General features: G+C 38.1%; 1 protein-coding gene across 1 annotated transcript in view; it reads left to right on the top strand.

The window, feature by feature from the left end:
* The window catches only part of DNAH14 (dynein axonemal heavy chain 14), a 404,178-nt gene that overhangs the window by 145,262 nt on the left and 246,592 nt on the right, over positions 1-12,324 (top strand). Inside the window, exons 32-34 of the mRNA XM_072647720.1 lie at positions 4,529-4,674; positions 9,188-9,256; positions 11,266-11,452. Of these exons, the coding sequence (XP_072503821.1) occupies positions 4,529-4,674; positions 9,188-9,256; positions 11,266-11,452 (402 nt within the window). The remainder of the gene's footprint in view (positions 1-4,528; positions 4,675-9,187; positions 9,257-11,265; positions 11,453-12,324) is intronic.

Below are 12,324 nucleotides of genomic sequence, written 5' to 3'. Positions count from 1 at the left end.
ATGTGACTCAGGGCTTGGCACTTCAACTCTCTGTACCCTAGCCAAATAAGATTGTTTTTTGTCAAGAAGGTGCCAAACCTCATTGGTAGAAGGAGTTTCCTCGTTATGAGTTCCCTCTCTCAGTGAGATCACTGTCAAGTATAATTCCCTATACGTGATCAGAAAGATAGGTGATCTGGTCAAGGAGCAACTGATAAATGCACAATGTTGATGTGTGATCATAGTTGCTGGATAAAGCTAAAAGACCCAAAGACAGACATACACTACTTTGGGTGGACCACTTATGTAGTATGTATGGGAGGATATGAACAAGAGCCTCAAAGAATTTAATTATATAAAAGTGTTGTGGCCTACACCACTGGAAGAAGTATCCTTATGAATGGTTATCACAAAGTATATCACAATATTAAAGTATCCAAAATAGAAAAAAAGGATTTTTTAAAAAAATAGTTATAATTTCTTTCTCATGACATAAGGAAAAATAACTCCAAAGTTCACGTCATAAATAATTAAAATAAACCCCATAAAGAAATAAATAGGGGAGAGGAGCCAGATGGCAGAGTAGAAAGACACACATATGCTAGCTCCAAACCCACATCCCATAAAATATCTGTAAAGAAGAACTCCCAAGAAATTCTGGAGCAGCAGAAGCCACATAACAACAGAGCAGATGAGATTTCTGTTCCAGAGAGACCTGAAAACCTGAAGCAAAAGGTCCGTCACACACTGGACCTGGAGCAGAGCCCAGCCCTGCCTTGGCTGCATGGCACCGAGAGGAGCAGATCCGAGCAGGCTTCAGGGACAGGATCTCCAGCAGCTGCACAGGTCCCTCCACCCACAGGTGACAAGGGTCAGTGAGAGGGTCTCTTTGGCTGGTTGAGAGGGGAGTGGGGTGTCCCCATAACTCAGGCCCCCTCGGGAGGCAGCAGCGGGGGCTGCAGCAGGCAGGGGCTCCCCAAGCAGGCAGGAGCCCAGATTCATTGTTGAAGGTCTCTGCATAAACCCCCTGAGGGAACTGAGCCCCATGTGGCAGCCCTGGCCCCACCTGAGCATCTGAACTTAATCTCACACTGAATAGTAGCCCCACCCCTGCCCAAAGCCCTGAGGCTGGGAAGCAGCATTTGAATCTCAGACCCCAAGCTCTGGCTGGGCGGATCTGGAGGCATGGTGGGTGTGGAAAGAAAACTCCCAAAGGCAAGTCACTGGCTGGGAAAATGCCCAGAAAAGGGAAAAAAAAATAAGACTATAGAAAGTTACTTTCTTGGTGAACAGATAATTCCTTCCTTCCTTTCTGATGAGAAAGAACAATGCTTACCATCAGGGAAAGACACAGAAGTCAAGGCTTCTGTATCCCACACATCCAAAATAAATATACCATGGGCTCAGGCCATGGAAGAGCTCAAAAAGGATTTTGAAAATCAATTTAGAGAGGTGGAGGAAAAACTGGGAAGAGAAATGAGAGATATGAAAGAAAAGCATGAAAAGCAGGTCAACACCTTGCTAAAGGAGACCCCAAAAAATGCTGAAGAAAATAACACCTTGAAAAATAGGCTAACTCAACTGGCAAAAGAGGTTCAAAAAGCCAATGAGGAGAAGAATGCTTCCAAAAGCAGAATTAACCAAATGGAAAAGGAGGTTCAAAAGCTCACTGAAGAAAATAGTTCTTTCAAAATTAGAATGGAACAGATGGAGGCTAATGACTTTAGGAGAAACCAAGAAATCACAAAACAAAACCAAAAGAATGAAAAAATGGAAGATAATGTGAAATATCTCATTACAAAAAAAACTGACCTGGAAAATAGATCCAGGAGAGACAATTTAAAAATTATGGGACTACCTGAAAGCCATGGTCAAAAAAAGAGCCTAGACATCATCTTTCATGAAATTATCAAGGAAAACTGCCCTGGTATTCTAGAACCAGAGGGCAAAATAAGTCTTCAAGGAATCCACCAATCACCACCTGAAAGAGATCCAAAAAGAGAAACTCCTAGGAACATTGTGGCCAAATTCCAGAGTTCCCAGGTGAAGGAGAAAATATTGCAAGCAGCTAGAAAGAAACAATTCAAGTATTATGGGAATACAATCAGGATAACACAAGATCTAGCAGCTTCTACATTAAGGGATTGAAGGGCTTGGAATAGGATATTCCAGAAGTCAAAGGAACTAGGACTAAAACCAAGAATCACCTATCCAGCAAAACTGAGTACAATACTTTAGGGGAAAAAATGGTCTTTCAATGAAATTGGGGACTTTCAAGCATTCCTGATGAAAAGACCAGAGCTGAAAAGAAAATTTGACTTTCAAACACAAGAATGAAGAGAAGCATGAAAAGGTAAACAGCAAAGAGAAGTCATAAGGGACATACTAAAGTTGAACTGTTTACATTCCTACATGGAAAGACAATATTTGTAACTCTTGAAACTTTTCAGTATCTAGGTAGTGTGTGGGATTACACACACACACACACACACACACACACACCCAGAGACAGAGAGCACACAATGAATTGAATAGGATGGGATCATATCTTAAAAAAATGAAATTAAGCAGTGAGAGAGAAATATATCTGGAGGAGAAAGGGAGAAATGGAATGGGGCAAATTATCCCTCATAAAAGAGGCAAGCAAAAGACTTTTTAGTGGAGGGAAAAAGAAGGGAGGTGAGAGAAAAACATGAAGTTTACTCTCATCACATTCGACTAAAGGAAGGAATAAAATGCACACTTATTTTGGTATGAAAACCTATCTTACAATACAGGAAAGTGGGGGAGAAGGGGATAAGCAGGGTGGGGGGGAGGATGGAAGGGAGGGCAATACGAGGAGGGAGCAATTTGAAGTCAATACTCTTGGGGAGGGACAGGATCAAAAGAGAAACAATGGGGGCCAGGATAGGATGGAGGGAAATATAGTTAGTCTTACACAACACGACTATTATGGAAGTCATTTGCAAAACTACACAGATCTGGCCTATATTGAATTGCTTGCCTTCCAAAGGGAATGGGTGGGGAGGGAGGGATGAAGAGAAGTTGGAAGTCAAAGTTTTAGGAACAACTGTTGACTACTGTTCTTGCTACTAGGAAATAAGAAATGCAGGTAAAGGGGTATAGAAAGTTATCTGGCTCTATGGGACAAAAGAGAAGATGGGGATAAGGGAAGGGAGGGATGAGAGAAGAGAGGGCAGATTGGTGATAGGGGCAATTAGAATGCTTGGTTAAATAAATTAATTAAAAACTGAAAAAAGGAAATAAATAATAAAAAAGGTGAAAGATGAGATAAATTCCAAAATTATAATATTAAATGTAGAAGAAAGAAAACTAAATATTGCTAAAAAAAAAAAAAAGTATCGAGGACTAAATAGCACAACCCAATAACATATTGTCTTTAAGAAGCACAGTCAAAATTAAAATAGAATAGCCAATAGAACAAAATTTGAAAGTATTCAGAGGAAAAGAGTGGCATTTTATTATATTTTTACGTGTTGAATATAATCATCCAATTCATTTGTGGTCCCAACCTCTCTAAGACCCAGTAGACAGCCCATGTGACATGAGCTGTGCCTCCTTAATCTCCATCAATTAGTGGAAAACTTTCTGGTGATTAACCTTTCAAAACTCAGCTTGCTTTTTCCCACCAAGCCTAGTCAAAGCCTTTTTAGTTTGTCAAAGATCCGAGTTACAAAAATCAGCACAGACAGAGCTGAGAAAGAGGCACATTCATGGTTTGCCTAGGGCAAGGCAGAGTGGTACAGTTTGTGGAACATGAGCTGACAGTATGAAATAAGGGTTAAAACTGGTGGTGTTCTTCAGGTAAAACCAAAACTTGAATTGTACTTCAGTTCTTCTATTCTTTAAGGGATCCCAGTAAATTCCCACTGGAAAGATACCCCAAGGAAATAATTGAAAAAAAAAAAAAAAGAACAATCTGTACAAAGATATCTATAGTTAATCCATCCATGAAGCAATAAATATTCATTAAGTGACTACTATGTGCCAGAACTGAGCTAAGCTACATTATTGAAAAGCTGGGAACAACCTAAGAAGTGACCAGTTGTAGTCCAATGCCTGGTACATTGGTATATTAAGGCAGAATCTTCAGAAAGAATGAATACTATTTAATGCACAAAAGCATATGCAGTAATGCCAAGTGAAAAAGAATAATTGTAGTGACGTATCTTTTTGGGGGAGGGGAAATGAGAAGAGGCAGTTGGGATTAAGTGACCTGCCCAGGGTCACACACAGCTAATGTCTGCCAATGGATTTGTACTCAGGTCCTCCTGACTACAGGGCCAGTGCTCTATTTACTCCTAGTAACTGCCCCAATGACATAACTTTTTAAAAAATATGTATATGTGAATATGCACAGTATCTCGAAAGTCTCTGTGAAATTTTAAACTTTAATAGCTTGAATATAATATGAAGATAACCAGAAGGAATATTATATATGTTAATTAATGAATAATTTTAAGTGTTTCAACAAAAGAAGAATATACTTGCAATCATTACTAATTTCAATCATTTATCTTTTATTAAGATGATGGGAAAATTCTTCTTTGGAATAGTTCAATCCGGAGCATGGTGTTGTTTTGATGAGTTCAATCGAATTGATATGGAAGTACTCTCTGTGATTGCCTCACAGATGCAAACAATTAAAGCAGCTAAAGATAACCAGTGTAACAGGTATGTATTTTATGTGTGGGGGCAGCTAGGTGGTACAATGGATAGAGCACCAGTGTAGGAATCAGGAAGACCTGAGTTCAAATCTCACTTCAGACACTTGACACTCACTAGCTGTGTGACCTTGGGCAAGTCACTTACCCCCACTTGCCTCATCCTGGGTCATCTCCAGTCAATCCAGTCACTGGATTCAGATGGATCTGGAGGAGAAGTGAGGCTGGTGACCTGCACAGCCCTCCCTCACCAAAACAAAGTCAAGTGCAAGTCATGTCATCATTTCTCTGATGGCATGGTCTTCTTTGGCAACAAAGGATGAACACACACACACACACATTTTACATGTGGCATACCATATTCTTATTGATGCTTAAAAGCTATTTGACTAATTTACTTAACTGATATTATGTAGCCTTTGTTATTTATATGGTACTGGATTACATATGAATACATCATTAAATATAATGTCCTGATCATTGTATCATTATATCACTACCTAATATAATACCTAGAAATGGAGTAACTAGATTTTCCAGATGGAAAAGTAGAAATTCGGTGTAAATGTTTGTGTGGAGACAAATAATTAGTATCAAATTTTGAAATTTCTAGTCACTAAGTTTCTGCCCTTGACAAGAAATTTTTTTTCAGGTATTAGGAATAAACCAGTATCCATCCCCTCTAAAGAAGGTGTATGTACGTTTCATATCAAGTGTCTGGTCCATAATTAGTATTCCTAGCACATCGGGCAAATAAGAATGTCTCTGGGCAAAGACTTTGACTGAGGGTGTAATGGAGGCAGACTCTCTTCTCCTTTCACACTCTCTCTCTCTCTTTCTCCCTCTCTCTCTCTCTCTCTCTCTCTCTCTCTCTCTCTCTCTCTCTCTCTCTCTCTCTCTCTCTCTCTCTCTTCCTCTCTCTTTGTCTCTGTCTCTCTCTGTCTCTGTCTCTGTCTCTCTGTCTCTCTGTCTCTCTCTCTCTGTCTCTCTGTCTCTCTCTCTCTCTGTCTTGTCACTAGTGATCTCTTAATTACTCAATCTCATTCTTCTTCCTTCTTGACCTCTCTGAAGCCTTTGACACTACTTGACATTTTCTTTTCTCTAGGTTTTCCTGATACTGCTCTCTTTCCTCTTTGATAATTCTTTCTGTGTCTTCTTTACTGAATATTCATCCAAATCAAGACCACTGTAGTACCACGGGTGTTCCTCAGATCTTTGTCCTAAGGCTTTTCTTCTCTCTCTATACTAATAATGAGTCCATTTTGGGATATGTTCAATTTTAAATGTCTAGGGGACCTCCACTTTAAGATATTAAATAGACAGTTGGAAATGTGAGCCTGGAGGTCAGGAGAGAGGATGGACTAGACAAATGAATCTGAGCATCAACTGTATAGAAATAGTCATTGAATCCATGAGAGCTGATGAAATCACCAAGGCACCTAGGACTCAGAGATGTTCAGTGACTTGGCAAAATAGACTTCATAATTCAGAGTAGAATTTCCAACTGGATCCCCTTCTGCCAAGGTCATTATTTTTCCCACTATGCTATGAAACAACTGAAAACCGAAAGCTTTAGAGTGGTACATTTTATGTTGGGATAGAAATTTAAAATATAAACCAAATTTAAAAGAGCTAGAAAAAAATTCCTTGCTGTGCATCTAACCCCTAGGGAACTGTTTCCAGTAGATGTTTTAAGTTTCTTAACAGTAAAATTTAGCAAGAAATCATTAATTCAGATTCTACTAATTTATGATTCATACTAACGCAGAAATAGAATTTTGCGTTCCCAAATAAAAAAGCTCAAAATAGGTTCATCCTGTGTAAATTTTCATAGTCTTACTCATGAGAATGAAGTTAGGGAGTTTTTCATTTTGCCTTCAATTTCTGGAATCCACAATTCTTCTTATTAAAAAAAAAAAAGTGAACATTCATTGTCATTGTTGTTCAGTCATTTCAGTCACATCTGAGTTTCCATGACCCCATTTAGGTTTTTCTTGACAGAGTTACTGCTATTTATTTTACAGATGAAGAAAATAAAGCAAATAGGGTTAAGTGACTTGCCCAGGGCATACAGCTAATAAATGTGTGAGGTCAGATTTGAACTCAGCTACTGCCACTAATGGGAGAGGGGAGGGTGGCGGGGGAAGAAAGAGAGAAACAAATTAAAACTGTGCTTGTTATAACCATAGAAGTCTTTGGTGGCCAGCTTTATTGTGAAGGAAGTGATTATAAGTAGTCCACTAGTAATGAAATTTCCTGGTTTTTTTTATTCCAAACCCTAAAAATGATAATAATATTAGGTAGATTTATTTTATATTGTAAAGTTTGTGAATCACTTTACATATGTCATATATTTGATTCTACATCTTTGAGGGCTGGTAGAAGGAATAAATAGGATATGACTTGAGTTTACCTGCTCAAGTAATGAAAAAAATGAGCTCAAGCTCATCCATACCTCAGGAATGACTGATTTCCCAGTAGGAGCAGACAAGTCTCTGGGGCCTGTGTATGCAAAATATTGAAAGTTCTATCATGTTAGACCAAAGTGAGGACAGTCAGAAATGAAGGAATGAGTTTAAAAAGTTGATCATAATTCATCTTGTATTATCTTGTATATACAGGGCCTTCCTGTAAGTCTTAGTACACTTTTTAAGACATTAAAGCTCTAAAGACTTCTAGGACACCATGTATTTTGTCTGTCTTCATTAACATATATGCTGTTTCCCCTGATAGGATGCTAGGTCCCTGACAACAGAGTGATTCATTTTTCTCTGTATTCTCATTGCCTAACATAGTGCCTGAAACTTAATAAGCATGTTGTTTGACTGACTGATTAGTAAACAGAGAAGTTTATTGTTATTTTATAAAGACAAATATGTGTAATAAAAAAGCATTCTGAATACGGAATCAGAGGTTCTGGGTTTGAATTCTGTTCTGAAATGTATGATCTTGGAGCAAGCCATTGAAACTTTCTGGGCTTCAAGTGTCCTCAACAAGGAGATTGAATTAGATAATCTGTGAAGTTCCTCCTAGTCAGTCAGGAAGTCAGTAAACATTTATTAAAGACCTACTAGTTTCAAGTACCATGGTAAACTCTGGGGATATAAACAATGAGAAAAGGCAGTCCCTGCCTTCAAGAAGCTTATAGACTGATGGGCAGATAACATGCAAATAACTATGTACAGACAAGATATATACAAGATATATTAGAAATAATCAACAAAGGGGAAGCACTAGAATTAAGAGGGATTAAGAAAGACCTCCTGTAGGAAATAAGGTATTAGCTGAGACTTGGAGGAAGTCAAGGAAGCCAGGAGACAGATGAGGAGGGAGAGAATTCCAGGCAGAGGAGAAAGGCGATGGGGTACCTTGTACAAGGAACAGCAAGGCCATTGCCACTGGATCAAGGAGTAAGTGGAGTGGGATTGGAAGTGAGGGTGGGAGGGAAGGTGTGGAAGAAGACTGGGAAGGGGAGGAGAGAAAGGCTAGGTTATTCTGGAAGAGATGGGGACCAACTGGAGCCTTTTGAAATTGGGAAGTGCTTAGGGGACTGGGGGAGTGGGGTTGGGGATGGGGAGATGACACGATGAAACCTATGTTTTTGAAAAATTACTAGAAGGATGGCTGTAAATCCTTCAACTTTGTGTCCCTATTAACCTTGATATCTTTTCTCTACTAACAAGTCAAACATTATTTTACTACCCCCACCTAGTAGCAAAAAAAGGGAAAGTAAATAAGACAAGGAAAAGTTATAATCTGACCTGGTTCATTTTGGAATTCTATCTGGGATTGAGGTTTCCTGAAACAAGAGCAAGTAACTAATTGAAGTCTTCCATAAACTAAACATTTTAGATTAATTTATCTCACATTTCAGACCAAACTTAAGTGTTAAAGATAAATTTGTTATCATATATTTCATTCTTACTGTCCTTACACTGGACACATATACTCCTCACCCTCATGATTCTGAAAGAGTAAGATGTTAATGTATGTTTAGGGACAGTGGTGGAAAGTTCTGCTCTTACAAAATATGTTGCAGGAGGACTGTAGTGTCCAATATTAAAAAAGTAAATCTTTATTCTATTCTATTTTTCCTAAAATAACCCCCATGGCCAGAAAAAGGAATTCAATTTAATTGTAAAGATGTAATTTATTATTTTTGTGGAAGCAATTAACCAGTTGGGCAATCTGATTTTTCCAAATTTATGCTTGAGTCATTAAACTAAACAGTACCTGTTCCATGGTAGGCATTTAATGAATGATTGTTAACTGAATGATTGATTAAATTATGCCCCCTTATGGGCTTACTTGTTGGGAGTTTTATAAAAATGTTTGATGCTTTTTTTTGGTTTGTTTAGGGTTTTTTATTGTTGTTGTTGTTTTTAGCAATGCCCTATTTTTGAAAAAAAAATTATCCATCATGTAACATTAGGAGATTTCTGATACCTGTATTGTTATGCCATGTTTGCCTGTAGAAGATATTTCTTTCTGTTACTGATTTTTTAAAATGCAATCAATTTTAGGTTTTTCCTAGAAGGAAAAGATGTCCGCATCAACCTGTCCTGTGCAGTCTTTGTCACCTTAAATCCTGGGTAAGTAACAGTGAGTCTACAGGAGGCATAAGAAATCTCAATAGGTCTAAAGTTAAATTTTATCCTTGTCTTAATATAATTTAGCACTCTAGGAGAGTTTTCCAAAATTATGCTTGTCATTTGGTCAGCCCTGCCCTCTTACCCTCCCCTTCTAGCTCTTTCCCACCTCTATTCCCCCTGCCTTCTCATCAATAAATGCCCCTGTCTGAAATGAAACCCCCATGATAAAACACATTTTAAATTCCAGCAGAGGGGAATGAGTTCAGCTCCTCATGATACTAACTAAGCATATACAATAATAGATATTTAATAAACATTTGTTGAATTGGATTTTCACCATCTAACTCTTATTGGGTACTTATTGTGTACATGTCAATGTAGTAGGCACCTGAATATAAAATAACTATAATAATAATGCCTAGCATTACATATATATAGATATATTAAATGTATATACATATATGCAACTCCGATGCAAAATGTATGCTTGCCAAAAAGACTATTTTATGAAGAGCCCACATGGGGCAGGCAATCACACAGTGGTCAGAAGAAACAATACAAGGACACTCTCAAGGTCTCTCTGAAGAACTCTGGATTTGATTGTGCAACATGGGAGGCACTGGCACAGGACTGCTCAGCATGGTGTGCCCACATCAGATAAGCTGTTGTACTCTATGAGCAAAGCAGAATTGAAACAGCACAAAGGAAATGTAGGATGCGCAAATTTGGAGAAACCACCCCAAATGTTCACATGGACTCTCTGTGCCCAACCTGTGGTAGAGCCTTCCGAGCTCGTATTGGTCTGATCAGCCACAGTCGGACGCACTGAAACTTGAATTTATTATGGTGATGTCATTTTGGTCCTCTTTGAGAATGAAGGACAACAACAAACCGTATATATTATGTGTATATATGTATTATAAATATGTACATATATATGCAGCATTTTATATATATGCAGCACTTTTAAGGTTGGCAAATTGCTTTGCAAATGTTGTCTCATTTGATCTTCACAACCACCCTGGGAGACAAGTGCTATTATTATCCTCCTTTTACAGTTGAGGAAACTGAAACAGGCAGAGGTTTGATGACAGAGGTTAAGCTAATCAGTGTCTTGAGGCCTGATATGAACTCAGATCATCCCGAGTCTTGGTTCAGTATTCTGTCCACTTGAACCACCTAGCTGCCTCACTTCTCTTGTTGATAGAAAAATAACCAGTCAATTAATTTCTTTTAGTATCATTCATTTTCAATGTCATATAAACAATAGCATTCACAAAGAAGCCTGGTTGGGTGACTGGTTTTCATTTTTCAATGAGTTGTTTATGCTGTCATGTAGATGTTCCCAGAAACTGCCCTCCAATGACACAATTCATCTTCACTGACATATGTCCAAAGATGCCCAAAGACCACCTTAACAAAGGCCTGAGTAACAGAATAATAACTTAGATGTAGAATATGTTCAGGTTTGCAAAGTACTCTCCTCACAAACATCATGTTAGAGAGGTAGCAACAGGATTATTATCCTCAACTTTATAAATAATGGAACAGACCAGAAAGTTTTAGTGACTTGCCTGTGACTAATTGTTCAAGTTAAAAAGTATCTAAGGCAGGCCTGAAATCTAAGACTTTCTCCCTCTCAAAAAAAAAAAAAAAACAACACAAAACCAATATAGTTCTATTGCCAGACCCAAAAGACTAACAATTAGCATTTATAACCAAATAGATAAAGTTTAATTGTGTGCTTATACCTATCTCACCATTTGCTAAATTTTACTTGGTATACGTGTTCTTACATTTTCCCACTTAGCTTTACCATACTTTATAGCTTAGGACTGTAATGAATACCCTCTTTTCATTTATTTAAAGTAAGAATTATCAAGATATATAAGAATAATAACAATGTACAATTTAGCACCAGCTGTAGAAATATTATTCTTATATTTAAGGAAAAAATTGTTTGAAAAAAATTAAAGATTGAGAAATGTTTTCCTCTGTTTTTTTTTAAGATACAAAGGACGTGTGGAACTCCCAGATAACTTAAAATCTCTTTTTCGGCCAGTGGTGATGATGGTACCCCACTACCAACTGATTGCTGAAATCATGCTGTTTGCAGCTGGTTTTAAATCTGCAAAACCGCTGTCAGCTAAACTCATTAACCTTTATGAACTAGCTATCAAGCAACTTTCGCACCAGGTAATGAAGTGCTTTTCTCAGAGCCCTAGGTAATATTTTAAAAGTAACCATAAACAGTTCTTTTTATTAAAAACCTAGGGTTTTTTTTCTCTAATTCAGAAAAACAGACCTCATGCAGATAGCTTTAAAAATAAGACTTCCTTCAGTTAGAATGTAGTCATTTGTGTGCTTTCAATGAGGATGAACAGGCATCAAGATCAGCTAATGTACTGATGGTAAGTTCTTCAATTTGAAAAGGCTACAAGCCAAGACCAAAGTGGAGGGAGTGTTGGTGCATGATTTTCTGTTTGCAGATGATTGTGCACTCAATGCAGCCTCTGAAACTGAGATGCAATACGTAGGTATCAGTTCTCTGCTGTCTGTGCTAATTTTGGCCTAATAATTAACACCATGAAAACAGAGGTGCTCCATCAGCCACCATTACACCATCCATATGTGAAATCATCAGTTACAAAAAATGGAGAAGTTTTGAATGCTGTAGGTGAGTTCACTTACCTTGGTACTGTACTTTCTAGGGATGTACACATTGACAATGAGGTTGATGCACGCATTACCAGAGCTAGCTCAGTATTTGGGAGGCTCCGAAGAAAGAGAAGAGGTATTAGACTGACTACCAAACTGAAGGTCTACAGAGCCATTGTGCTGACCTCACTGTATGCCTGGGAAATATGGACAGTCTACCAATGCCATTCCAGGAAACTGAATCACTTCCATTTGAATTATCTTAGAAAGGTTCTGAAGATCACCTGGCAGGATAAGGTACCAAACACTGAGGTCCTTGCTCAAACTAAACTGCCAAGCATTAAAACTATGCTTCAGAGAGTGCAACTCTGATGGACTGGCCACATTGTTCGAATACAAAATGTACACTT

This window comes from Notamacropus eugenii, chromosome 2 (genome assembly GCF_028372415.1).
Source record: "Notamacropus eugenii isolate mMacEug1 chromosome 2, mMacEug1.pri_v2, whole genome shotgun sequence".
NCBI lineage: Eukaryota > Metazoa > Chordata > Mammalia > Diprotodontia > Macropodidae > Notamacropus > Notamacropus eugenii.
This window is presented reverse-complemented; position numbering and strand designations above follow the sequence as displayed.